Raw genomic sequence first — 26,811 nt, forward strand, 5'->3', positions numbered from 1 at the left:
TTTGTACACTCAGTGTGAGTGATATTTATTAGAACCAGGGCCCTCATTCTCAAACTTCAGTTTTATTTATATTTCCCCAAACTGCCTCCCTCAGTTTTTCCCAGCATCACAGATACTAGCCTTCAGCCAATTTGATTCATTCCACATGATATGAGAAACAGTTGGAGGCACTGGATACTACAAAGGCTATGGGGTCTGACAACATTCTGGCACAGTGCTGAAGGCTTGTGCTCCAGAACTTGCCACAGCATGCAAACTGTTCCAGTACAGTTACAACACTAGCATCTAGAGATTCACTACTTTCTCGCTTTCTACCCTGATCATCTCTAAATCCTACCCTCTCCACCCACTCTCTCTCTGCCGCTCCCTCCCAATCATTCGCACACACTCTCTGTTTCTGATTCTTTCTGCTACTCTGTTTCTTTTTTTTAGATTAGATTCTCTACAGTGTGGAAACAGGCCCTTCGGCCCAACAAGTCCACACCGCCCCTCTGAAGAGAAACCCACCCAAACCCATTCCCCTACCCTATATTTACCCCTGACTAACACACCGAACACTACGGGCAATTTAGCGTGGCCAATTCACCTGGCCAGCACATCTTTGGATTGTGGGAGGAAACCGGAGCACCCGGAGGAAACCCACGCAGACTCAGGGAGGATGTGCAAACTCCACACAGACAGGCGGGAATCGAACCCAGGACTCTGGTGCTGTGAGGCAGCAGTGCTAATCACTGAGCCACCGTGCCGCCCATTTGTCTGTCCTCACTCTGTCTCTCTCTCTCTCTCTCTATCTCACTCTGTCTTTATTTGTGTGTGTCTCTCTCTCTCCTTTTCACTCTCGCTTTCACCACTTCTCTCTCACCCACACTCAGAGTAGACACTGAGAGGATGTTTCCCTTGGTAGGGGAATCTAGAACAAGGGGATGCTGTTTCAGGATCTGAGGCAGTTCATGAAGGACAAAAAATGAGGGGAAGCTTTTTTACTTAAAGGGATGTGAATCTTTGGAATTCTCTACCACAGAGTGTTGTGGGTGGAAATGAAATTTAAAGCAGAAAAAAAGGCAAAGTTGAGGTCTCTTAGAGCATATAGGAAAGTGGAGTTAAAGCCCGAGTTCAGTTGTGGTTGTCTTGAATGAAAGAACAGGCTGGTGGGTTGAATAGCCTGCAGTGATTGTAATGAGGTCAGCCAGGTGGACCTCATACGATATGAGTTCCCTGACTGGGGCTGTTAACCTGGTCCAATCAGGGAACCCTGGCTGATGGATAAGAACAGGAGTGTCAGAGGTTCTGTTCACTCTGAGAGTTGGCTCTGAGGGAGCTGGGTCAGTATCGAGGACTCTCCACGTGTATATAAAGGGTGACTTGGTTACAGGATACACGCCTCTGTGGAGTTATTTCAGCCTACTGCTGTACTTGCTTTGTATTTTACAGAAGTAGGAATGAGGTCTTGGTCAGTACCTCATTTCAGGTGAATTTTGGAGGGAATAAGACAACAGCAAATTGAGAGACTGCTTTGATGGTTCCATGTTATTGATGGTGATCAAACGGCACTGAGCTTGATCCCATGCGTTTAAAAACTGAGATGGGATTAATCTCCAGGAATACAGCGTGTGGGCTATTTGGAAGAGGACAGCTTCTGGGAGGAAAGGGGAAAGGATTTGTTTTAAGTTAGCGCCTTCAATGTACTTTCCTGCCAACAAAGTGGATTCTGAAGTATTATATCTGTCGTAACATCAGAGTCTGAGACAAAACTTGATGAGTCTTCTGCCACTCTGTTTAAATGGTTTCCACTGAATGACACAGCTCCTGTACCAACACAACCACCATCGCTAACAGTTCTTTGAACTTTTCATAGCTCGGAGAAACAAAAGAAAAAACCTCTCAGCACAAGGTTCATACAAAGGGCAGCCTCATTTTAGGAGTTTGTTTTTAACTCACTGTTCACACCAGAAGGGCTAATGAGGAACTGTGTAAACTGCTCACCAGCTGCACTTAATTTCTCTACATCTGGTGTCACGGGGGTCAATGTTCCCTTGCTGTTAGTCTCCCAGTGGTCCCATTGAAATTGGCAGCTTTGTACGGTTCAGAGCCGAACCAGGCTCACACCCTCGGTGGTGTATATTACCCTGCTCCTATCTCGGTTCCCACCCTCGGTGGTGTATATTACCCTGCTCTTATCCCAGTTCCCACCCTCGGTGGTGTATATTACCCTGCTCCTATCCCAGTTCCCACCCTCGGTGGTGTGTATGACCCAGCTCCTATCTCGGTTCCCACCCTCGGTGGTGTATATTACCCTGCTCCTATCCCAGTTCCCACCCTCGGTGGTGTGTATGACCCAGCTCCTATCTCGGTTCCCACCCTCGGTGGTGTATATTACCCTGCTCCTATCCCAGTTCCCACCCTCGGTGGTGTATATTACCCAGCTCCTATCTCGGTTCCCACCTTCGGTCGTGTATATTACCCAGCTCCTAGCCCGGCTCCTCCCACCCTCGGTCGTGTATATTACCCAGCTCCTATCTCGGTTCCCACCTTCGATCGTATATATTACCCAGCTCCTAGCCCGGCTCCTCCCACCCTCGGTCGTGTATATTACCCAGCTCCTATCCCGGTTCCCACTCTGCAATGGTATCTATTATCCAGCTCCTAGCTTGGTTCCTACAAGTAATTGCCACATAAATGGCAGGCAATCATCATTTCCAACCTAACCAGCGCCCCTTCACATTTAATGGTGTTACTATCACTGAATCTCCCACTATGACGTCCTGGGGGTTATTATTGAACAAAAACTCAACTGGACTCACCACATAAACGCAGAGGCTACAAGAGCAGGTCAGAGGCTAGGGTTGTGACTCCCCAAGACACAAGTCAGGAGAGTGATGGAATATTCGTTGTTCTGCTATAATACAGTTCGCTAACACAAATTCACTGTTATATGATTGACAAATTGGGGACACTGTTTCTAAACTGCAAAGTTTTAAAGCATACATTAGTTATAACGTGATTCCAGCCCCATTAGTTTAAATGATGCTGCTATTACGTGATTTTCTTATAACACGGGATTGCACGAGAACAGAACTACTGCATTATAGGAGAACTGACTGTACTCTTCACTTGCCTGGATGGGTGCAGCTCCAACAACACTAAAGAAGCTCAACACCATCCAAAACAAAGCAGCCTGCTTGATTGGCATCACATCTACAAACATCCACTCCTTTCACCCCTGACGCTCAGCAACAGTCGTGTGTACTATCTACAAGATGCACTGTAGAAATTCACCAAAGATCCTCAGACAGCACCTTGCAAACACACAACCACTTCCATCTAGAAGGACAAGGGCAGCAGATACATGGGAACATCACCCCCCGCAAGTTCCTCTCCAAGCCACTCACCATCCTGACTTAAAAATATATTGCTGTTCCTTCACTGTCGCTGGGTGAAAATCCTGTAATTCCCTCTCCAAGAGCATTGTGGGTCTACCGTTAGCAGACAAACTGCGGCGATTCAAGAAGGCAGCTCACCACCACCCAGCTCACAATGGCAGCTAGAGACAGGCAATAAATGATGGCCCAGCCAGTGATGGTCACATCCCACAAGTGAATGAAAAAAAATATTAAAAATCACAGGATGTACAACACATCATTTGGCCCTGTCAGGCATTCATGTTCCACTTGAAACTCTGTACATCCTTCAGCAATAGTGGGCGAGTACATTGTCCCTTATTCCCTTCTCCCTGTTGCCTGGTCTAACCTTCTCTCGAACGCACTGATGTTCACTGGACCCTGTGGCAGGGAGTACCACATTCTCAGCCACATTTGGTTGAATTCCCTGTTGGATTTCTTGCTGATACTCTTATACTGATGGCCTGGGCCGTACTCCACAAGAGGAAACACTCTCTCCACACTCACTCTACAGGATTTTAGAAATGGTGACACTGCTGCCTCACAGTGCCAGAGACCTGGGTCGATTCCACCCTCGGGCAGCCGTCTGTGTGGAGTTTGCAAAGTCTCGTGTGTGTGTGTGTGTGTGCGGATTTTCTCTGGATGCCCTGGTATCCTCGCACAGTCCAAAGATGTGGATTGGTCATGCTATAAATTGTGTGTCCAGGGTTATATGGGTTAGCCATTGGAAATGCAGGGTTACAGGGATAGGGTAAAGGAATTAGGTCTGGGCAGGATGCTCTTCAGAGGGTGAGTGTGGACTTGATGGGTCGAATGGCCTGCTTCCACGCTTTAGGGTTTCTGTGATGAAAGCTCAATTAATTAGGTCACCCCTCAGCTTTCCATGGCCAAGGGTAAGAGTGACCTGGCCTCTTAATCCAGTCTCTTAGTGGCATCCTTGCAAAATACTTTTTGCACTGTCTACAGAGGAGAAACGCACTGGTGTGAGGTTTATTTCACCTACAGAGTGGGAGTGAAGAAGCGGAAAGAGATTTGACAGGAATTAACACCCAGAACGGTGAGCCTCTCAGTCCTGAGCGCAACTCGCTGAGCTGCTGTTTTATCTTTCACACCTCTCACAGAAACAGTGCAGGCACTGGTGTCAACTGCTGCCTATCGGGCAGGGCATCTCAAACAGGATGGGTGGGCCCAGAGATACTTTCAGATAGAGCACAGTTTCACACACTGACAGTTTACACAGACTCAAGATGACTGATACAAGGTCAGGGCTCAAATAACTTCACGCTGCTGCGATGACCTGATCTTTCTTAGGAAGCTGTTTCTCATTTTGGAATAACACACCCACGGGCTGTCTCATTGGCCCTCCCCTGCTGTCTCACCCTCGTCTGTGCAGCGGTTCTTTCGGGTAAAATTAACAGGCATCCCACCCTCAGGATTACTCCAAAATGCACAGAAGCAGACGGACCCAAAATGAGCATCAACTTGGCACTCATCAAATTGTCAATCACCAGGAGCTCAAGGTATGAGGATATTTTCAAAATAGCCCCCTCGCTGGTAATGTCAAATCTCCATCATAGTTCCCTCTTCTGCTGAAATCTGGGAGTACGGCACATTCCCTTAATTCGGAATTTCAAGCCTGGGGAGTGGATCCCACCGCTGGGCAACCCACTGTTGGCATCCGAAATCAGAAGCTGGTCAGCTGGATCTACCTGCCAGTGATCTACATCCCGGGGTGTTCAAGGATGTGTACAATAGGTGGATTAGCCATAGGGAATGCACAGTTACAGGGATGCTTTCTGCAGAGTCGGTGTGGAATTGTTGGGCTGAATGGCTTTGCTTCCACACTGCAGAGATTATATGAAAGAAAAGCACTGAGGAGGGAGAATCAAAAAATAACCTTCAGAATCTCTGGCCGTTTCCCAGAGACGAATCAATTCCAAAACCAGAGACTCAACACCATCCAAAATAGAGAGAGAGGGGGGGGGGGGGGGTGGAAAAAAAACAACAACAAACTGATGTTGCAATGAATCTCGTGAATATTTTGTGAGGAAGCGTGATTAAGTGTTAACTCCTTAAAACAAAAACAAAACTACTGGCAAATCCTGTCGAAACAGGCCAAGTGCAGCAAGGGACAACTGACCAAGTGACAAAAAGTCAGTCATCCAGGGTCTGTTGTGGAATTGACAGTCAGTTTGGGGAGGGGGGCGAGGTTGAGGGGTGGGGGATCTCTGGATTGCTGACAGACACTGCCTGCTCTCTCAGTCTCTCCATGTGACCACGTTTCCGCTTGTTATGTTCCGGAGCGGTGAGTGAGCTCTCCGGGCCGATGGGCTGGCTCAGTGGTGATACTGCAGCCGGGCAGCCCGGCTCAGACAGCCCCGCTCCCTCACCGCTCTGAAAGCCGGGGGCGGGGAGCGCTCGGTAAGTGTCACCTCGGGGACGGGCTGGGCGCTACTCGGTGTCTGTCGTCGGCCCGCAGACGCGTCCGGAAAATAAAAGAGGCAGCGGCAGCAGACTTGGGGGGGGGGGGAGGGGGAGCCTGCATTTGCATAGCTGCCTCCAAGCGCCTTTCATTTGACTCCCGAAAGACATGCAATTTGCATTTAGCAAACCCCACAGCGATTCGATGGTGGGGGTTAAGAAAAACTAAACCTTTCAGAGGCGTGTAATAGAGTCTCTGGAGAGGATAAATAAAGGGACCAGAGTAAACTGTTGATTGAGGGATAAACATTGGCTGAGGGCACCAAGGATAATTGGGTAGATCCTTGGCATCATTCCCATATTACTCTGATAGTGCAGCTCCCCCACCCCACTGCAGTCGGTGTGGATTTGTATGGACTGCAACTCCGAACCTATGTCAGAGGTGAAAGTGCTGACGGCTGATAGAGAATTTGCAACCTCTCACCTTGTCTGCATGGGTTTCCTCCCACAGTCCAAAAGATGCGCAGACTAGGTGGATTGGCCACGCTAAACTGCCCGGGGTGTTCAAGGATGTGTACAATAGGTGGATTAGCCATAGGGAATGCACAGTTACAGGGATGCTTTCTGCAGAGTCGGTGCGGAATTGTTGGGCTGAATGGCTTTGCTTCCACACTGCAGAGATTATATGAAAGAAAAGCACTGAGGAGGGAGAATCAAAAAATAACCTTCAGAAATGACGCACACCTGGGGATAGGGGGCAGCACAACTCCTCAGAGCGATGAAGCTACGACAACCCAGTGCCTGCATCTTACTAGGGTCTAAAGGGGCGGGGGGGGGGGGGGGCACAGGCATCATACCTTAAAGTGACAGTGTGTCTTTACGTTTTCAGCATTGTTCTCACAGTTTCACATCTGACGAACCACAGTTGTTGTCCTGCAGGATGACAGTGGGTCATTGCACAGCAAGATCCCATCAACAGCTTTGAGATAAACGAAAGATTTTATGACTTTGTCAGCATTAAATGAAAGTGGTGTGTTAGCCAAGAGAGCTTTTCTACGAAAAATACTCTGGGGATTTTCATGTGATTCTATGGGTGCTTAATCTTGGTCAAAAGCGACAGTGCGAACAGTCCTGGAATATCACACTGTAGGGTCATCCTGGATTCTATTCAGTTGTGGAGTTTTTTTTAACATATGATAATCCCTGACAGGGTCTGGGGTGTGGTTTTAAAAATAAATACAGACCATAGCTAAGGTGAGCTGAGATTTAGAGTGAGGTAGAGTTATGACAACTGCCTGTATAACAGCCCCATTGTGGCGCGAGTGGGCAGTGTTGTTAAAGCTTCCACAGTGCGTAACATTTACCAATCTGCTCAAGGATGGGAAAAATGTACTCAGCTGGATTGTGACAGGCCACTGAATGCCAGGCAGCCAGAAAAGTAGGGTGCATGATCCCTGTGCGAAACCAGTCCGATGGATTGAGATGGGAGACAGTGGGGAAAAGCAGTGAATGAAAGCACATTGATGCAGAATATTGCAACAATTATACATTTTGCCCATAGGCCACCAAAGTCCAAGAAAGTCCATCATCCCCAACGGTTGTCCCAGGATAGGGATGAAGGGCTTTTGGCCGAAACATCGACTTTCCTGCTCCTCGGCTGCTGCCTGACATGCTGTGCATTTCCAGCGCCACTCTAATCTAGACTCTGGTTTTCAGCATCTGCAGCCCTTGTTTTTAGCAAGATAGGGCACATCAACCCAGGGCCTTATCTTAACACACCCCTCTGGGATTTCATTTGGTTGGGCTGTGGTGAGAGGGTGGGGCTAGTGGCAGTAACCATGGTTTCAGGTGGACCATTGGAAGATCTCACAACAACCAAATCTCAGTGAGTGTGGGCTCCAAGAGAAAGTTCTCTTCTGTGTGGTGGTCGATATTCAGCATCAACCATGCTAACCACAATGGGATCACATATTCCCACTGTGAAACCTCAGCATGGTTGCTGTGGAAATGTACCCTAGAATGGTCTCGCTGTCTCTCTCTCTCTCTCTCTCTCTCTCTGTCTCAGTGTGTTGATGTTGGTGATACAATGACGCAGTCCTTGTGATGTGGTTGTTGTGGTACTTGCAATGTCATGGTGTGGTAAAGCTCTCCATGAGACAGGAGCAACGTTGCCATTCAGTTCGAGTCTCTTTTAGCAGTCACTGATGTAGGGGTAATGTTACATCTCAGCAATATTGGTGTACAGATTCTCGCATTGGCAGTATCACTGCAGCAGACAATATACAGCTTCCTCAGTTCTGGCCACTAAGTACAGGCCCTTGAGCATGTTCTGAAAATGTGTTGCTGGAAAAGCGCAGCAGGTCAGGCAGCATCCAAGGAACAGGAGAATCGACGTTTCGGGCATAAGTCCTTCTTCAGGAAGGGCTTATGCCCGAAATGTCGATTCTCCTGTTCCTTGGGTGCTGCCTGACCTGCTGCGCTTTTCCAGCAACACATTTTCAGCTCTGATCTCCAGCATCTGTAGCCCTCATTTTCTCCTTGAGCATGTTCTGCCACTTATTGAGATCATGATCTGTGGACTAACTCCATTTGCCTACCTTTGACTCATAACGAAAACCTATCTCAGATTTAAATTTAAAAACTGACCCACCACCTACTGCCATTTGTGAAACACCCTCTGTGTGTACAAGTGCTTTCTAACATCTCTCCTGAACAGTCTGGCCCTAATTCTGTGCCGCCTGGTTCGAGAAATAGTTTATCATTATCTACCCTGTTGTTTCCTGTTAACGTCTTGAAGACTTCGATAGCGTAAAGACTTTGCCCCTTAAATTCCGAAATTCTAGAGAAAACAGACCTCATTTGTGTAATCAGTCCTCATAACGTAACCCCTGAAATCCAGGTGTCATTCTTGAAACTGTATTGTCCCCTCCAAGGCCAATATAGCGTTCCTAAGGTGTGGATCCCAGACCAACTTGTCGTCCTGTTCCCCCCTCAGTCGAAGCAAAATGTTCAGAGACACAGTATAGTTTTACCTCCTTCATCTTTATTCTGGGCCCTGAAGGGGGAAGAGAACAGTTGCCCCTGTGCACAGGGTCATGAGTTCTTATTCTTCTCAGGAACAGCAGTTTCTCAATGAATTATATAGTCATTTTACAGGAAGGAACATCCAGATAAGGCAATATACATATTGATTGGATGACTGTTACAATCAATGAGTATCAATAGCAGACACCAAGTCCTTTACTGTTGTACAATTAATGTTCTTAACCATGTTAACTGGATTCCTACAATGGATACTTCTCCCCTTGTTAGTTGACCTTACATACTGAATGCTTCCAATAATGTTAAATGGCTCTTCAAAATGACTGCTTTTCCACCTTGTTAACCCATTACCCTTGCCTCCAGCACCCCATTGTTAACTGTAAGTTCTTATCTGATCGGAGTCATGCTCAGCTGAACCTTATGTTTCGCAAAACTCAGAACTTAACTCTTTTCCTGCCTGCTAATACCCTATACACATTCTCAAGCCTACAGTACTCCAACTGGGATCTAACCAGGGAGTTTTTTCAAGCAGCAGTATAATGTCAGCATCCCAGTGTCTAGCTTGAAAGATCAGCATTCCAGGAGCCTCTTCACTATTTTCTGCAATTGTTTGCTGCATTTTAAGGATTGATATGACAGTGCAGCGCTCCCCTAGTGCTGACCCTTGGATAGTGCGATGCTCCCCCGGCACTGACCCTTAGATAGCGCGGCACTAACCCGGTGCTGACCCTCGGTCAGTGCGGCGCCAACACTAGGACAGCACGGCGTTAACATTTGGACAGCACGGCGCTAATCCGGCACCAACACTTGGACAGCGCGGCGCTAACCTGGCACTAACACTCAGACAGCGCGGTACAAACCTGGAGCTGACCCTCGGACAGTGCGGTGCTCCCCCGGCGTTAACCCACGGACAGTGCGGTGCTCCCCCAGTGCTAACCTCGGACAGTGCTGTGCACCCCCGGTGCTAACCGTCGGACAGTGCGGTGCTCCCCCAGCACTAACCCTCGGACAGTGCGGTGCCCCCCCCAGCACCAACCCTCGGACAGCGCGGTGCTCCCCCAGCACCAACCCTCGGACAGCGCGGTGCTCCCCCAGCACCAACCCTCGGACAGCGCGGTGCTCCCCCAGCACCAACCCTCGGACAGCGTGGTGCCCCCCCAGCACTAACCCTCGGACTGCGCGGTGCTCCCCCAGCGGTAACGCTCGGACAGTGCGGTGCTCCCCCAGCACTAACCCTTGGAATGCGCGGTGCTCCCCCAGCGGTAACGCTCCGACAGCGCGGTGCTCCCCCAGCACTAACCCTCAGACAGCGCGGTGCATCCCCGGCGCTAACCCTCGGACAGTGCTGTGCATCCCCGGCGCTAACCCTCGGACAGTGCAGTGCATCCCCGGCGCTAACCCTCGGACAGTGCAGTGCCCCCCCAGCACTAACCCTCGGACAGTGCGGTGCTCCCTCGGCGCTAACTCTCGGACAGCGCGGTGCCCCCCCGGCACCAACCCTCGGTCTCCGCGGTGCTCCCCCGGTGCTAACTCTGTGACAGCACAGTGCTCCCCTGGCACTAACCCTTGGATAGCGCAGTGCTCCCCCGGTGCTAACTCTGGGACAGCGCAGTGCTCCCTCGGAGAGCGCGGTGCTCCCCCGACGCTAACCCTCGGACAGTGCGGTGCTCCCCCGGTGCTAACCCTCGTACAGTGCGGTGCTCCCCAGACGTTAACCCTCGGACAGTGTGGTGCTCCCCCGGTGCTAACCCTCGGACAGTGCGGTGCCCCCCAGCGCTAACCTTCGCACAGCGCGGTGCTCCCCCGACGCTAACACTCGGAATGCGCGGTGCTCCCCCAGCGGTAACGCTCCGACAGCGCGGTGCTCCCCCAACACTAACCCTCAGACAGCGCGGTGCTGCCCCAGCGGTAACGCTCGGACAGTGCGGTGCTCCTCCAGCACTAACCCTCGGAATGCGCGGTGCTCCCCCAGCGGTAATGCTCGGACAGTGCGGTGCTCCCCCAGCACCAACCCTCAGACAGCGCGGTGCTCCCTCAGCGGTAACGCTCGGACAGTGCGGTGCTCCCCTGGCACTACCCCTCGGACAGTGCGGTGCTCCCCCAGTGCTAACCCTCGGACAGTGCTGTGCATCCCCGGCGCTAACCCTCGGAAAGTGCAGTGCATCCCCGGCGCTAACCCTCGGACAGTGCGGTGCCCCCCCAGCGCTAACCCTCGGACAGTGCAGTGGCCCCCCAGCACTAACCCTCGGACAGTGCGGTGCTCCCTCGGCGCTAACTCTCGGACAGCGCAGTGCCCCCCCGGCACCAACCCTCGGTCTCCGCGGTGCTCCCCCGGTGCTAACTCTGTGACAGCACAGTGCTCCCCTGGCACTAACCCTTGGATAGCGCAGTGCTCCCCCGGTGCTAACTCTGGGACAGCGCAGTGCTCCCTCGGAGAGCGCGGCGCTCCCCAGACGCTAACCCTCGGACAGTGTGGTGCTCCCCCGGTGCTAACCCTCGGACAGTGCGGTGCCCCCCCAGCGCTAACCTTCGGACAGCGCGGTGCTCCCCCGACGCTAACCCTCGGACAGTGCGGTGCCCCCCCAGCACTAACCCACGGGCAGTGCGGTGCCCCCCAGCACTAATCCTCGGACAGCGCGGTGCTCTCCCGGTGCTAACCCTCGGACAGTGCGGTGCCCCCCCAGTACTAACCCACGGGCAGTGTGGTGCCCCCCCAGCACTAATCCTCGGACGGCACGGTGCCTCCCCCAGCGCTAACCCTCAGACAGTGCGGTGCCCCACCAGCACTAACCCTCGGACAGCGCGGTGCCCCCCCGGCACCAACCCTCGTACAGTGCGGTGCCCCCCCAGCACTAATTCTCGGACAGTGCGGTGCCCCCCCGGCACCAACCCTCGGACAGTGCAGTGCCCCCCGGCACCAACTCTCGGACAGCGCGGTGCCCCCCCGGTGCTAACCCTCGGACAGTGCGGTGCCCCCGCAGCACTAACCCTCGGACAGTGCGGTGCCCCCCAGCACTAACACTCGGACAGTGCGTTGCCCCCCCAGCACTAATCCTCGGACCGTGCGGTGCCCCCCCAGCACTAATCCTCGGTCAGCGTGGTGCCCCCCCAGCACTAACCCACGGGCAGTGCGTTGCCCCCCAGCACTAATCCTCGGACAGCGAGGTGCCCCCCGGCACCAACCCTCGGACAGTGCGTTGCCCCCCCAGCACTAATCCTCGGACAGCACGGTGCTCCCCCGGCGCTAACCCTTGGACCGTGCGGTGCCCACCCAGCACTAATCCTCGGACAGCGCGGTGCCCCCCAGCACTAACCCACGGGCAGTGCGGTGCCCCCCAGCACTAATCATCGGACAGCGCGGTGCTCCCCCGGCGCTAACCCTCGGAAAGTGCGTTGCCCCCCTAGCACTAATCCTCGGACAGTGCGGTGCCCCCCAGCACTAACCCTCGGACAGTGCGGTGCTCCCCCAGTGCTAAACCTCGGACAGTGCTGTGCATCCCCGGCGCTAACCCTCGGAAAGTGCAGTGCATCCCCGGCGCTAACCCTCGGACAGTGCGGTGCCCCCCCAGCGCTAACCCTCGGACAGTGCAGTGCCCCCCCAGCACTAACCCTCGGACAGTGCGGTGCTCCCTCGGCGCTAACTCTCGGACAGCGCGGTGCCCCCCCGGCACCAACCCTCGGTCTCCACGGTGCTCCCCCGATGCTAACTCTGTGACAGCACAGTGCTCCCCTGGCACTAACCCTTGGATAGCGCAGTGCTCCCCCGGTGCTAACTCTGGGACAGCGCAGTGCTCCCTCGGAGAGCGCGGTGCTCCCCCGACGCTAACCCTCGGACAGTGCGGTGCTCCCCCGGTGCTAACCCTCGGACAGTGCGGTGCTCCCCAGACGCTAACCCTCGGACAGTGTGGTGCTCCCCCGGTGCTAATCCTCGGACAGTGCGGTGCCCCCCCAGCGCTAACCTTCGGACAGCGCGGTGCTCCCCCGGCGCTAAGCCTCGGACAGTGCGGTGCCCCCCCAGCGCTAACCTTCGGACAGCGCGGTGCTCCCCCGGCGCTAAGCCTCGGACAGTGCAGTGCCCCCCCAGCACTAACCCTCGGACAATGCGGTGCCCCCCCAGCACTAACCCACGGGCAGTGCGGTGCCCCCCAGCACTAATCCTCGGACAGCGTGGTGCTCTCCCGGTGCTAACCCTCGGACAGTGCGGTGCCCCCCCAGTACTAACCCACGGGCAGTGCGGTGCCCCCCAGCACTAACCCTCGGACCGTGCGGTGCCCCCCCAGCACTAATCCTCGGTCAGCGTGGTGCCCCCCCAGCATCAACCCACGGGCATTGCGTTGCCCCCCAGCACTAATCCTCGGACAGCGTGGTGCCCCCCGGCACCAACCCTCGGACAGTGCGTTGCCCCCCCAGCACTAACCCTTGGACCGTGCGGTGCCCCCCCCCGCACTAATCCTCGGACAGCGCGGTGCCCCCAGCACTAACCCACGGGCTGTGCGGTGCCCCCCCAGCACTAATCCTCGGACAGCGCGGTGCTCCCCCGGCGCTAACCCTCGGACAGCGTGGTGCTCCCTCGGCGCTGTTCCTCAGACAGCGTGGTGCTCCCTTGGCGCTGACCCTCAGACAGCGTGGTGCTCCCTCGGCGCTGACCCTCAGACAGCGCGGTGCTACCCCAGCGGTAACGCTCGAACAGTGCGGTGCTCCCCTGGCACTACCCCTCGGACAGTGCGGTGCTCCCCCAGTGCTAACCCTCGGACAGTGCTGTGCATCCCCGGCGCTAACCCTCGGACAGTGCAGTGCCCCCTCAGCACTAACCCACGGACAGTGCGGTGCTCCCTTGGCGCTAACTCTCGGACAGCGTGGTGCCCCCCCGGCACCAACCCTCGGTCTCCGCGGTATCCCCCGGTGCTAACTCTGGGACAGCACAGTGCTCCCCTGGCACTAACCCTTGGATAGCGCAGTGCTCCCCCGGTGCTAACTCTGGGACAGCGCAGTGCTCCCTCGGAGAGCGCGGTGCTCCCCTGGTGCTAACCCTCGGACAGTGCGGTGCTCTCCCGGTGCTAACCTTTGCTCAGTGCGGTGCTCTCCCGGTGCTAACTCTCGGACAGTGCGGTGCCCCCCCAACGCTAACCTTCGGACAGCACGGTGCTCCCCCGACGCTAACCCTCAGACAGTGCGGTGCCCCCCCAGCACTAATCCTCGGACAGCGCGGTGCCCCCCCGGCACCAACCCTCGGACAGTGCGGTGCCCCCCCAGCACTAATCCTCAGACAGTGCGGCTCCCCCCCAGCGCTAACCCTCGGACAGTGCGGTGCCCCCCCAGCACTAATCCTCGGTCAGCGTGTTGCCCCCCCGGCACCAACCCTCGGACAGCGCGGTGCCCCCCCGGTAGCAACCCTCAGACAGTGCGGTGCTCTCCCGGTGCTAACGCTCGGACAGTGCGGTGCCCCCCCAGCACTAACCCACGGACAGTGCGGTGCCCCCCCAGCACTAACCCACGGGCAGTGCGGTGCCCCCCCAGCACTAACCCACGGGCAGTGCGTTGCCCCCCAGCACTAATCCTCGGACAGCGAGGTGCCCCCCGGCACCAACCCTCGGACAGTGCGTTGCCCCCCCAGCACTAATCCTCGGACAGCACGGTGCTCCCCCGGCGCTAACCCTTGGACCGTGCGGTGCCCACCCAGCACTAATCCTCGGACAGCGCGGTGCCCCCCAGCACTAACCCACGGGCAGTGCGGTGCCCCCCAGCACTAATCATCGGACAGCGCGGTGCTCCCCCGGCGCTAACCCTCGGAAAGTGCGTTGCCCCCCTAGCACTAATCCTCGGACAGTGCGGTGCCCCCCAGCACTAACCCTCGGACAGTGCGGTGCTCCCCCAGTGCTAAACCTCGGACAGTGCTGTGCATCCCCGGCGCTAACCCTCGGAAAGTGCAGTGCATCCCCGGCGCTAACCCTCGGACAGTGCGGTGCCCCCCCAGCGCTAACCCTCGGACAGTGCAGTGCCCCCCCAGCACTAACCCTCGGACAGTGCGGTGCTCCCTCGGCGCTAACTCTCGGACAGCGCGGTGCCCCCCCGGCACCAACCCTCGGTCTCCACGGTGCTCCCCCGATGCTAACTCTGTGACAGCACAGTGCTCCCCTGGCACTAACCCTTGGATAGCGCAGTGCTCCCCCGGTGCTAACTCTGGGACAGCGCAGTGCTCCCTCGGAGAGCGCGGTGCTCCCCCGACGCTAACCCTCGGACAGTGCGGTGCTCCCCCGGTGCTAACCCTCGGACAGTGCGGTGCTCCCCAGACGCTAACCCTCGGACAGTGTGGTGCTCCCCCGGTGCTAATCCTCGGACAGTGCGGTGCCCCCCCAGCGCTAACCTTCGGACAGCGCGGTGCTCCCCCGGCGCTAAGCCTCGGACAGTGCGGTGCCCCCCCAGCGCTAACCTTCGGACAGCGCGGTGCTCCCCCGGCGCTAAGCCTCGGACAGTGCAGTGCCCCCCCAGCACTAACCCTCGGACAATGCGGTGCCCCCCCAGCACTAACCCACGGGCAGTGCGGTGCCCCCCAGCACTAATCCTCGGACAGCGTGGTGCTCTCCCGGTGCTAACCCTCGGACAGTGCGGTGCCCCCCCAGTACTAACCCACGGGCAGTGCGGTGCCCCCCAGCACTAACCCTCGGACCGTGCGGTGCCCCCCCAGCACTAATCCTCGGTCAGCGTGGTGCCCCCCCAGCATCAACCCACGGGCATTGCGTTGCCCCCCAGCACTAATCCTCGGACAGCGTGGTGCCCCCCGGCACCAACCCTCGGACAGTGCGTTGCCCCCCCAGCACTAACCCTTGGACCGTGCGGTGCCCCCCCCCGCACTAATCCTCGGACAGCGCGGTGCCCCCAGCACTAACCCACGGGCTGTGCGGTGCCCCCCCAGCACTAATCCTCGGACAGCGCGGTGCTCCCCCGGCGCTAACCCTCGGACAGCGTGGTGCTCCCTCGGCGCTGTTCCTCAGACAGCGTGGTGCTCCCTTGGCGCTGACCCTCAGACAGCGTGGTGCTCCCTCGGCGCTGACCCTCAGACAGCGCGGTGCTACCCCAGCGGTAACGCTCGAACAGTGCGGTGCTCCCCTGGCACTACCCCTCGGACAGTGCGGTGCTCCCCCAGTGCTAACCCTCGGACAGTGCTGTGCATCCCCGGCGCTAACCCTCGGACAGTGCAGTGCCCCCTCAGCACTAACCCACGGACAGTGCGGTGCTCCCTTGGCGCTAACTCTCGGACAGCGTGGTGCCCCCCCGGCACCAACCCTCGGTCTCCGCGGTATCCCCCGGTGCTAACTCTGGGACAGCACAGTGCTCCCCTGGCACTAACCCTTGGATAGCGCAGTGCTCCCCCGGTGCTAACTCTGGGACAGCGCAGTGCTCCCTCGGAGAGCGCGGTGCTCCCCTGGTGCTAACCCTCGGACAGTGCGGTGCTCTCCCGGTGCTAACCTTTGCTCAGTGCGGTGCTCTCCCGGTGCTAACTCTCGGACAGTGCGGTGCCCCCCCAACGCTAACCTTCGGACAGCACGGTGCTCCCCCGACGCTAACCCTCAGACAGTGCGGTGCCCCCCCAGCACTAATCCTCGGACAGCGCGGTGCCCCCCCGGCACCAACCCTCGGACAGTGCGGTGCCCCCCCAGCACTAATCCTCAGACAGTGCGGCTCCCCCCCAGCGCTAACCCTCGGACAGTGCGGTGCCCCCCCAGCACTAATCCTCGGTCAGCGTGTTGCCCCCCCGGCACCAACCCTCGGACAGCGCGGTGCCCCCCCGGTAGCAACCCTCAGACAGTGCGGTGCTCTCCCGGTGCTAACGCTCGGACAGTGCGGTGCCCCCCCAGCACTAACCCACGGACAGTGCGGTGCCCCCCCAGCACTAATCCTCGGACAGCACGGTGCTCTCCCGCTGCTAACCCTCGGACAGCGTTGTGCTCCCCGCTCCCTTGGCGCTGACCCGCAGACAGCGTGGTGCTCCCTTGGCGCTGACCCTCAGACAGCGTGGTGCTCCCTCGGCCCTGACCCTCAGACAGCGTGGTGCTCCCTCGGCGCTGACCCTCAGACAGCGTGGTGCTCCTTCGGCGCTGACCCTCAGACAGCGTGGTGCTCCCTCGGCGCTGACCCTCAGACAGCGTGGTGCTCCCTCGGCGCTGACCCTCAGACAGCGTGGTGCTCCCTCGGCGCTGACCCTCAGACAGTGCGGTGCTCCCTCAGCGCTGACCCTCAGACCGTGCGGTGCTCCCTCGGCGCTGACCCTCAGACAGCGCGGTGCTCCCTCGGCGCTGACCCTCAGACAGTGCGGTGCTCCCTCGGCGCTGACCCTCAGACAGGGTGGTGCTCCCTCGGCGCTGACCCTCAGACCTAACCTACGGGCAGTGCGGTGCCCCCCCCAGCACTAATCCTCGGACAGCGCGGTGCCCCCCCAGCGCTAACTCTTGGACCGTGCGGTGCCCCCCCAGCACTAATCCTCAGACAGCGCGGTGCTCCCCCAGCACTAATCCTCGGACAGCACGGTGCTCTCCCGGTGCTAACCCTCGGACAGCGTTGTGCTCCCCGCTCCCTTGGCGCTGACCCTCAGACAGCGTGGTGCTCCCTCGGCGCTGACCCTCAGACAGCGCGGTGCTCCCCCAGCGCTGACCCGCAGACAGTGCGTTGCTCCCTCAGCGCTGACCCTCAGACAGCGTGGTGCTCCCTCGGCCCTGACCCTCAGACAGCGTGGTGCTCCCTCGGCGCTGACCCTCAGACAGCGTGGTGCTCCCTCGGCGCTGACCCTCAGACAGTGCGGTGCCCCCCCAGCGCTAACTCTTGGACCGTGCGGTGCCCCCCCAGCACTAATCCTCGGACAGCGCGGTGCTCCCCCGGTGCTAACCCTCGGACAGTGTTATGCTCCCCGCTCCCTTGGCGCTGACCCTCAGACAGCGCGGTGCTCCCTCGGCGCTGACCCTCAGACAGTGCGGTGCTCCCTCGGCGCTGACCCTCAGATAGCGTGGTGCTCCCTCGGCCCTGACCCGCAGACAGTGCGGTGCTCCCTCGGCGCTGACCCTCAGACAGCGTGGTGCTCCCTCGGCGCTGACCCTCAGACAGCGTGGTGCTCCCTCGGCGCTGACCCTCAGACTACGCGGTGCTCCCCCGGCGCTGACCCTCGGACAGTGTGGTGCTCCCTCGGCGCTGACCCTCAGACAGCGCGGTGCTCCCTCGGCGCTGACCCTCAGACAGCGCGGTGCTCCCTCGGCGCTGACCCTCAGACACCGTGGTGCTCCCTCGGCGCTAAACGTTGGACAGCATAGCGCTCCATCGGCACTGACCCTTCGAAAGCATGGTACTGCCCAGGCGCTGACTCTCAGATGGCGCGGCACTCTCCCAGCACTTACCCTCAGAAAACTTTGGCACTCCCCCAGCGCTGACCCTCGGACAGGGCAACACTCCCCCAGCGCTGACCCTCGGAAAGGGCAACACTCCCCAGCGCTGACCCTCGGACAGGGCAACACTCCCCCAGCGCTGACCCTCGGACAGGACGGCACTCCCCCAGCGCTGACCCTCAGACAGGGCGGCACTCCTCCGGCACTGACCCTCAGACAGGGCGGCACTCCCCCAGCGCTGACCCTCAGACAGGGTGGCACTCCCCCAGCGCTGACCCTCAGACAGGGCAGCACTCCCCCAGCGCTGACCCTCAGACAGGGTGGCACTCCCACAGCGCTGACCCTCAGACAGGGCGGCACTCCCCCAGCGCTGACCCTCAGACAGGGAGGCACTCCCCCGGCGCTGACCCTCAGACAGGGCGGCACTCCCCTGGTGCTGACCCTCGGACAGGGCAGCATTCCCCAGCGCTGACCCTCAGACAGGGTGGCATTCCCCCAGCGCTGACCCTCAGACAGGGTGGCACTCCCACAGCGCTGACCCTCAGACAGGGCGGCACTCCACCAGCACTGACCTTCAGACAGGGCAGTACTCCACTGGTGCTGACCCACGGACAGGGCGGCACTCCCCTGGTGCTGACCCTCAGACAGGGCGGCACTCCCCTGGTGCTGACCCTCAGACAGGGCGGCACTCCACTGGTGCTGACCCTCAGACAGGGCGGCACTCCCCCAGCGCTGACCCTCGGACAGGGCGGCACTCCCCCAGCACTGACCCTCAGACAGGGTGGCACTCCCCCAGCGCTGACCCTCAGACAGGGCAGCACTCCCCCAGCGCTGACCCTCAGACAGGGCGGCACTACCCCAGCGCTGACCCTCAGACAGGGCTGCACTCCCCCAGCGCTGTCCCTCAGACAGGGCGGCACGCCCCTGGCGCTGACCCTCAGACTGGGCGGCACTCCCCCAGCGCTGACCCTCGGACAGGGTGGTGCTCCCTCGGCGCTGACCCTCAGACAGTGCGGTGCTCTCCCGGTGCTAACGCTCGGACAGTGCGGTGCCCCCCCAGCACTAACCCACGGGCAGTGCGGTGCCCCCCCAGCACTAACCCACGGGCAGTGCGGTGCCCCCCCAGCACTAACCCACGGGCAGTGCGGTGCCCCCCCAGCGCTAACCTACGGGCAGTGCGGTGCCCCCCCCAGCACTAATCCTCGGACAGCGCGGTGCCCCCCCAGCGCTAACTCTTGGACCGTGCGGTGCCCCCCCAGCACTAATCCTCAGACAGCGCGGTGCTCCCCCAGCACTAATCCTCGGACAGCACGTTGCTCTCCCGGTGCTAACCCTCGGACAGCGTTGTGCTCCCCGCTCCCTTGGCGCTGACCCTCAGACAGCGCGGTGCTCCCTCAGCGCTGACCCTCAGACAGCGTGGTGCTCCCTCGGCGCTGACCCTCAGACAGCGTGGTGCTCCCTCGGCGCTGACCCTCAGACAGCGTGGTGCTCCCTCGGCCCTGACCCTCAGACAGCGTGGTGCTCCCTCGGCCCTGACCCTCAGACAGCGTGGTGCTCCCTCGGCGCTGACCCTCAGACAGCGTGGTGCTCCCTCGGCGCTGACCCTCAGACAGCGTGGTGCTCCTTCGGCGCTGACCCTCAGACAGCGTGGTGCTCCCTCGGCGCTGACCCTCAGACAGCGTGGTGCTCCCTCGGCGCTGACCCTCAGACAGCGTGGTGCTCCCTCGGTGCTGACCCTCAGACAGTGCGGTGCTCCCTCGGCGCTGACCCTCAGACCGTGCGGTGCTCCCTCGGCGCTGACCCTCAGACAGTGCGGTGCTCCCTCGGCGCTGACCCTCAGACCGTGCGGTGCTCCCTCGGCGCTGACCCTCAGACAGCGCGGTGCTCCCTCGGCGCTGACCCTCAGACAGGGTGGTGCTCCCTCGGCGCTGACCCTCAGACCTAACCTACGGGCAGTGCGGTGCCCCCCCCAGCACTAATCCTCGGACAGCGCGGTGCCCCCCCAGCGCTAACTCTTGGACCGTGCGGTGCCCCCCCAGCACTAATCCTCAGACAGCGCGGTGCTCCCCCAGCACTAATCCTCGGACAGCACGGTGCTCTCCCGGTGCTAACCCTCGGACAGCGTTGTGCTCCCCGCTCCCTTGGCGCTGACCCTCAGACAGCGTGGTGCTCCCTCGGCGCTGACCCTCAGACAGCGCGGTGCTCCCCCAGCGCTGACCCGCAGACAGTGCGTTGCTCCCTCAGCGCTGACCCTCAGACAGCGTGGTGCTCCCTCGGCCCTGACCCTCAGACAGCGTGGTGCTCCCTCGGCGCTGACCCTCAGACAGCGTGGTGCTCCCTCGGCGCTGACCCTCAGACAGTGCGGTGCCCCCCCAGCGCTAACTCTTGGACCGTGCGGTGCCCCCCCAGCACTAATCCTCGGACAGCGCGGTGCTCCCCCGGTGCTAACCCTCGGACAGTGTTATGCTCCCCGCTCCCTTGGCGCTGACCCTCAGACAGCGCGGTGCTCCCTCGGCGCTGACCCTCAGACAGTGCGGTGCTCCCTCGGCGCTGACCCTCAGATAGCGTGGTGCTCCCTCGGCCCTGACCCGCAGACAGTGCGGTGCTCCCTCGGCGCTGACCCTCAGACAGCGTGGTGCTCCCTCGGCGCTGACCCTCAGACAGCGTGGTGCTCCCTCGGCGCTGACCCTCAGACTGCGCGGTGCTCCCCCGGCGCTGACCCTCGGACAGTGTGGTGCTCCCTCGGCGCTGACCCTCAGACAGCGCGGTGCTCCCTCGGCGCTGACCCTCAGACAGCGCGGTGCTCCCTCGGCGCTGACCCTCAGACACCGTGGTGCTCCCTCGGCGCTAAACGTTGGACAGCATAGCGCTCCATCGGCACTGACCCTTCGAAAGCATGGTACTGCCCAGGCGCTGACTCTCAGATGGCGCGGCACTCTCCCAGCACTTACCCTCAGAAAACTTTGGCACTCCCCCAGCGCTGACCCTCGGACAGGGCAACACTCCCCCAGCGCTGACCCTCGGAAAGGGCAACACTCCCCAGCGCTGACCCTCGGACAGGGCAACACTCCCCCAGCGCTGACCCTCGGACAGGACGGCACTCCCCCAGCGCTGACCCTCAGACAGGGCGGCACTCCTCCGGCACTGACCCTCAGACAGGGCGGCACTCCCCCAGCGCTGACCCTCAGACAGGGTGGCACTCCCCCAGCGCTGACCCTCAGACAGGGCAGCACTCCCCCAGCGCTGACCCTCAGACAGGGTGGCACTCCCACAGCGCTGACCCTCAGACAGGGCGGCACTCCCCCAGCGCTGACCCTCAGACAGGGAGGCACTCCCCCGGCGCTGACCCTCAGACAGGGCGGCACTCCCCTGGTGCTGACCCTCGGACAGGGCAGCATTCCCCAGCGCTGACCCTCAGACAGGGTGGCATTCCCCCAGCGCTGACCCTCAGACAGGGTGGCACTCCCACAGCGCTGACCCTCAGACAGGGCGGCACTCCACCAGCACTGACCTTCAGACAGGGCAGTACTCCACTGGTGCTGACCCACGGACAGGGCGGCACTCCCCTGGTGCTGACCCTCAGACAGGGCGGCACTCCCCTGGTGCTGACCCTCAGACAGGGCGGCACTCCACTGGTGCTGACCCTCAGACAGGGCGGCACTCCCCCAGCGCTGACCCTCGGACAGGGCGGCACTCCCCCAGCACTGACCCTCAGACAGGGTGGCACTCCCCCAGCGCTGACCCTCAGACAGGGCAGCACTCCCCCAGCGCTGACCCTCAGACAGGGCGGCACTACCCCAGCGCTGACCCTCAGACAGGGCTGCACTCCCCCAGCGCTGTCCCTCAGACAGGGCGGCACGCCCCTGGCGCTGACCCTCAGACTGGGCGGCACTCCCCCAGCGCTGACCCTCGGACAGGGTGGTGCTCCCTCGGCGCTGACCCTCAGACAGTGCGGTGCTCTCCCGGTGCTAACGCTCGGACAGTGCGGTGCCCCCCCAGCACTAACCCACGGGCAGTGCGGTGCCCCCCCAGCACTAACCCACGGGCAGTGCGGTGCCCCCCCAGCACTAACCCACGGGCAGTGCGGTGCCCCCCCAGCGCTAACCTACGGGCAGTGCGGTGCCCCCCCCAGCACTAATCCTCGGACAGCGCGGTGCCCCCCCAGCGCTAACTCTTGGACCGTGCGGTGCCCCCCCAGCACTAATCCTCAGACAGCGCGGTGCTCCCCCAGCACTAATCCTCGGACAGCACGTTGCTCTCCCGGTGCTAACCCTCGGACAGCGTTGTGCTCCCCGCTCCCTTGGCGCTGACCCTCAGACAGCGCGGTGCTCCCCCAGCGCTGACCCGCAGACAGTGCGTTGCTCCCTCAGCGCTGACCCTCAGACAGCGTGGTGCTCCCTCGGCCCTGACCCTCAGACAGCGTGGTGCTCCCTCGGCGCTGACCCTCAGACAGCGTGGTGCTCCCTCGGCGCTGACCCTCAGACAGCGTGGTGCTCCCTCGGCCCTGACCCTCAGACAGCGTGGTGCTCCCTCGGCCCTGACCCTCAGACAGCGTGGTGCTCCCTCGGCGCTGACCCTCAGACAGTGCGGTGCCCCCCCAGCGCTAACTCTTGGACCGTGCGGTGCCCCCCCAGCACTAATCCTCGGACAGTGCGGTGCTCCCCCGGTGCTAACCCTCGGACAGCGTTATGCTCCCCGCTCCCTTGGCGCTGACCCTCAGACAGCGTGGTGCTCCCTCGGCGCTGACCCTCAGACTGCGCGGTGCTCCCTCGGCGCTGACCCTCGGACAGTGTGGTGCTCCCTCGGCGCTGACCCTCAGACAGCGCGGTGCTCCCTCGGCGCTGACCCTCAGACAGCGCGGTGCCCCCCCAGCGCTAACTCTTGGACCGTGCGGTGCCCCCCCAGCACTAGCTCCCCCGGTGCTAACCCTCGGACAGCGTTATGCTCCCCGCTCCCTTGGCGCTGACCCTCAGACAGCGCGGTGCTCCCCCAGCGCTGACCCTCAGACAGCGTGGTGCTCCCTTGGCGCTGACCCTCAGACAGTGCGGTGCTCCCTCGGCGCTGACCCTCAGACAGTGCGGTGCTCCCTCGGCGCTGACCCTCAGACAGCGTGGTGCTCCCTCGGCGCTGACCCTCAGACTGCGCGGTGCTCCCTCGGCGCTGACCCTCGGACAGTGTGGTGCTCCCTCGGCGCTGACCCTCAGACAGCGCGGTGCTCCCTTGGCGCTGACCCTCAGACAGGGTGGTGCTCCCTCGGCGCTAAACGTTGGACAGCATAGCGCTCCATCGGCACTGACCCTTCGAAAGCATGGTACTCCCCAGGCGCTGACTCTCAGATGGCGCGGCACTCTCCCAGCACTTACCCTCAGAAAACTTTGGCACTCCCCCAGCGCTGACCCTCGGACAGGGCAACACTCCCCCAGCGCTGACCCTCGGAAAGGGCAACACTCCCCAGCGCTGACCCTCGGACAGGGCAACACTCCCCCAGCGCTGACCCTCGGACAGGACGGCACTCCCCCAGCGCTGACCCTCAGACAGGGCGGCACTCCTCCGGCACTGACCCTCAGACAGGACGGCACTCCCCCAGCGCTGACCCTCAGACAGGGCGGCACTCCTCCGGCACTGACCCTCAGACAGGGCGGCACTCCCCCAGCGCTGACCCTCAGACAGGGTGGCACTCCCCCAGCGCTGACCCTCAGACAGGGCGGCACTCCCCCAGCGCTGACCCTCAGACAGGGTGGCACTCCCACAGCGCTGACCCTCAGACAGGGCGGCACTCCCCCACCGCTGACCCTCAGACAGGGTGGCACTCCCCCGGCGCTGACCCTCAGACAGGGCGGCACTCCCCTGGTGCTGACCCTCGGACAGGGTGGCATTCCCCCAGCGCTGACCCTCAGACAGGGTGGCATTCCCCCAGCGCTGACCCTCAGACAGGGCGGCACTCCACCAGCACTGACCTTCAGACAGGGCAGCACTCCACTGGTGCTGACCCTCAGCGCGGCACTCCCCCAGCGCTGACTCTCAGACAGGGCGGAACTCCCCCGGTGCTGACCCTCAGACAGGGCGGCACTCCCCCGGTGCTGACCCTCAGACAGGGCAGCACTCCCCTGGCACTGACCCTCAGCGCGGCATTTCCCCTGGTGCTGATCCTCGGACAGGGCGGCACTCCCCCGGCGCTGACCCTCGGACAACGTGGCGCTCCCCGGCGCTGACCCTCCAAAAACGTGCTACCTCAGAACAGTTATTCTGACAATGCACGTTAATATTGTTTCAGTGGTACAGATATTTGTTTGATAAATGGCTTGTGTTGTCGTTTGTGTCCTAACATTTAGTCTTCTTGTAGGTGTGAAAATGGGGCTCAGAATCTGTTCGATGTCACTCACCCTCACAGCTCTCATGATGCTTGCTGGAGCGAGTTTGGTGAGGTGTCTGGGGAACTGCACCATGGTAAGTTCCAAGGCCTTGGTGGAGCAGGGAGTTTGTGTTTCGTGCATTGTTACAGATCTCTGGTATGAGGTTTTAGCTTTGACACAATGGGCTTGATTTAAACCCCACCACTCACCCACACTGAGCCAGGGTATTCAGGGCTCTTTCTGGTCAATGTGTATATGGTTATGTCCCGGATATTAATTGGACGCCTGACTCAATTGTTTCTTGTTCATAATTTTTTTTTGTGTTTAACTGTTCCCTGCGGATTTACTACGGAGTGTGTGTGTGTGTGTGTGTGTGTGTGTGTATAGAGAGAGAATTTCATTTGAGAACATGAATGAGCTAACCTGTGAAGCCATCCAGAGTTGAATAGCCTGTCATTGCACAACTGTCACCCCAACTTCCCGTGTTATAGTGGTGACTGTGCGTTGAAAGCATTCCATTGGCTTGTGAAATGCTGTCTGATTACTGAGGTCGTGAAAGACGCTACAGAAATGAGACGCTTTTCTCTAAACACCTTTGGAGATGACGGGTGAACGACCTGACACTTTTCAGGGAAGTCACAAAGCCCCTGACCAGCCATCCTTGTTTCAAACATGACAATCAACTTGCACCATTTTGAGAGGGGGATTACTGAAATGAGCTTTTTGCTGCAGAGTTGATTGAATGTTAAACTAAATATAAATGTGTGTGTGTGTGTGAAAAACCTCACAGTCCTTCAGGCGGGGAGGTTTGTTCACAACCTGTGAGCTCCAAGCCTTGAGGTGTTAAATGTTCACTCTGCAATACACAGTGCATGGCCTTTGTTAGTTTGCTCCTGATCTTGATGAGTGCTGCACTAAAACCCACTGAGCATCCTGTTTGACACACCCAACCATACTCCAACCTCCCTGCGGTTATCGTCTTTTTAAAACAAAACATTTTTCTACTGTAGACCTAGTGCTGTCAACACTGAAGTGAAGCAGTAGTTACTTGAGGAGGATGCTATCTCTGTGTTTGTGAGTGTGTGAATGAGTGTGTCTGTGGATGTGTGTGTGTACGAGTGAGAATATGTGTCTGTGTGTCTGTATGTGTGTGTCTGTGCATGTGTGTGTGTGTATACAAGTGAGAATGTGTGTATGTGTCTATGTATGTATGTGAGTGTGTTTCTGTGTGTGTGTGAATGAGTCTGTAAGTTTGTGTGTGTGTGCATGTGAATGTGTGTATGCACGAGTGAGAGCGTGTGTGTGTGTGTCTGTCTTGTGTGTTTGTACGTCTGTGTATGTGGAGTGCTGAGGGTGAACCTCTCCTCATCACTAGACCCTAGTCCTCCTGCTGCTTTAAGCCAGGGCTCCGCTAAAACCAAGACAAATCCAGTATAGCATTCTGAGGAACTTTTTTAGTTTTGTTTTGAAATAGTAGGAATTCTCATGCGTTCCAGTTTGCAAATCATCCCAATAAGTGAGACCGTGCGCCCTGGGTACCAAGCCCTGTATCCGGGTCACTGCAACCAAAGGCCCATGATTAGCCTCCTTTACTTCTGTCCTCTCTTGAGGATTGATTCCTGGAGTTGATTCCACTTCTGTGTGGATTCCAAAATGAGTAAAGGAATCAAGGACCTGACGAACATCGGGCCACAGGCCACCTGCCAATATACCACCCCCTCACCTCCATCCAGGACCCCAAACACTCCTTCCAGGTGAGACAGAGGTTCACCTGCCTCTCTCCCAACCTGCATCAGGCACTCCCGATGTGGTCTTCTCTACACTGGGGAGACCAAACATAAACTTAGGAAACAGTTTGCCGAGCATCTCAGCCGTGCCTGCAGCGGTGGACCGGAATTCCAAGTCACTGCCCATTTGAATTCCCATTCCCACTCCCTTTCTGACATGACCATGCTTGGCCTCCTCCATTGCCACAATGAACCAAACTGCAAATTGGAGGCAACAGCCCACAGGACTCAACATTGAGTTCTCCAATTTCCCTTCCCATCCCTGATTCCCTTCCCAGCCCCTACCCCTCCTTTCCACCCCTCCTAGAACCGGATCCATTCCTCCCATTGACCAACCAGGTCGAACCCTCTACCTGTCTTCACCTATCCCCACTTCACCACCCTCCTCCCACCACCCCCTTTATCTGCAGCTCCCCCCTACACCAACCTGACAAGTTGA

At 59.1% G+C, this 26,811-nt stretch overlaps 1 protein-coding gene and 1 pseudogene across 4 annotated transcripts in view; both read left to right on the forward strand.

Moving 5' to 3' along the window:
• nrros (negative regulator of reactive oxygen species) overlaps window positions 1-26,811 on the forward strand; it is a 43,234-nt gene that overhangs the window by 7,645 nt on the left and 8,778 nt on the right. The window contains exons 1-2 of one of the 4 annotated variants that reach the window (XM_043701714.2): window positions 4,693-4,918; window positions 24,576-24,679. In XM_043701714.2, the coding sequence (XP_043557649.1) occupies window positions 24,584-24,679 (96 nt within the window). In that variant the 5' untranslated portion in view covers window positions 4,693-4,918; window positions 24,576-24,583. Of the gene's footprint in view, window positions 1-4,692; window positions 4,919-5,536; window positions 5,552-5,720; window positions 5,820-24,575; window positions 24,680-26,811 lie in introns of those variants that run through there. The other 3 variants (XM_087993883.1, XM_043701713.2, XM_043701715.2) reach the window with 3 other exon arrangements.
• LOC148148363 (uncharacterized) lies at window positions 4,869-24,526 on the forward strand (annotated as a pseudogene).

The sequence above is a fragment of the Chiloscyllium plagiosum genome, unplaced genomic scaffold (genome assembly GCF_037043375.1).
Source record: "Chiloscyllium plagiosum isolate Xiang-an unplaced genomic scaffold, Cpla_swu_hap1 HiC_scaffold_13, whole genome shotgun sequence".
In the NCBI taxonomy this organism is placed as follows: domain Eukaryota; kingdom Metazoa; phylum Chordata; class Chondrichthyes; order Orectolobiformes; family Hemiscylliidae; genus Chiloscyllium; species Chiloscyllium plagiosum.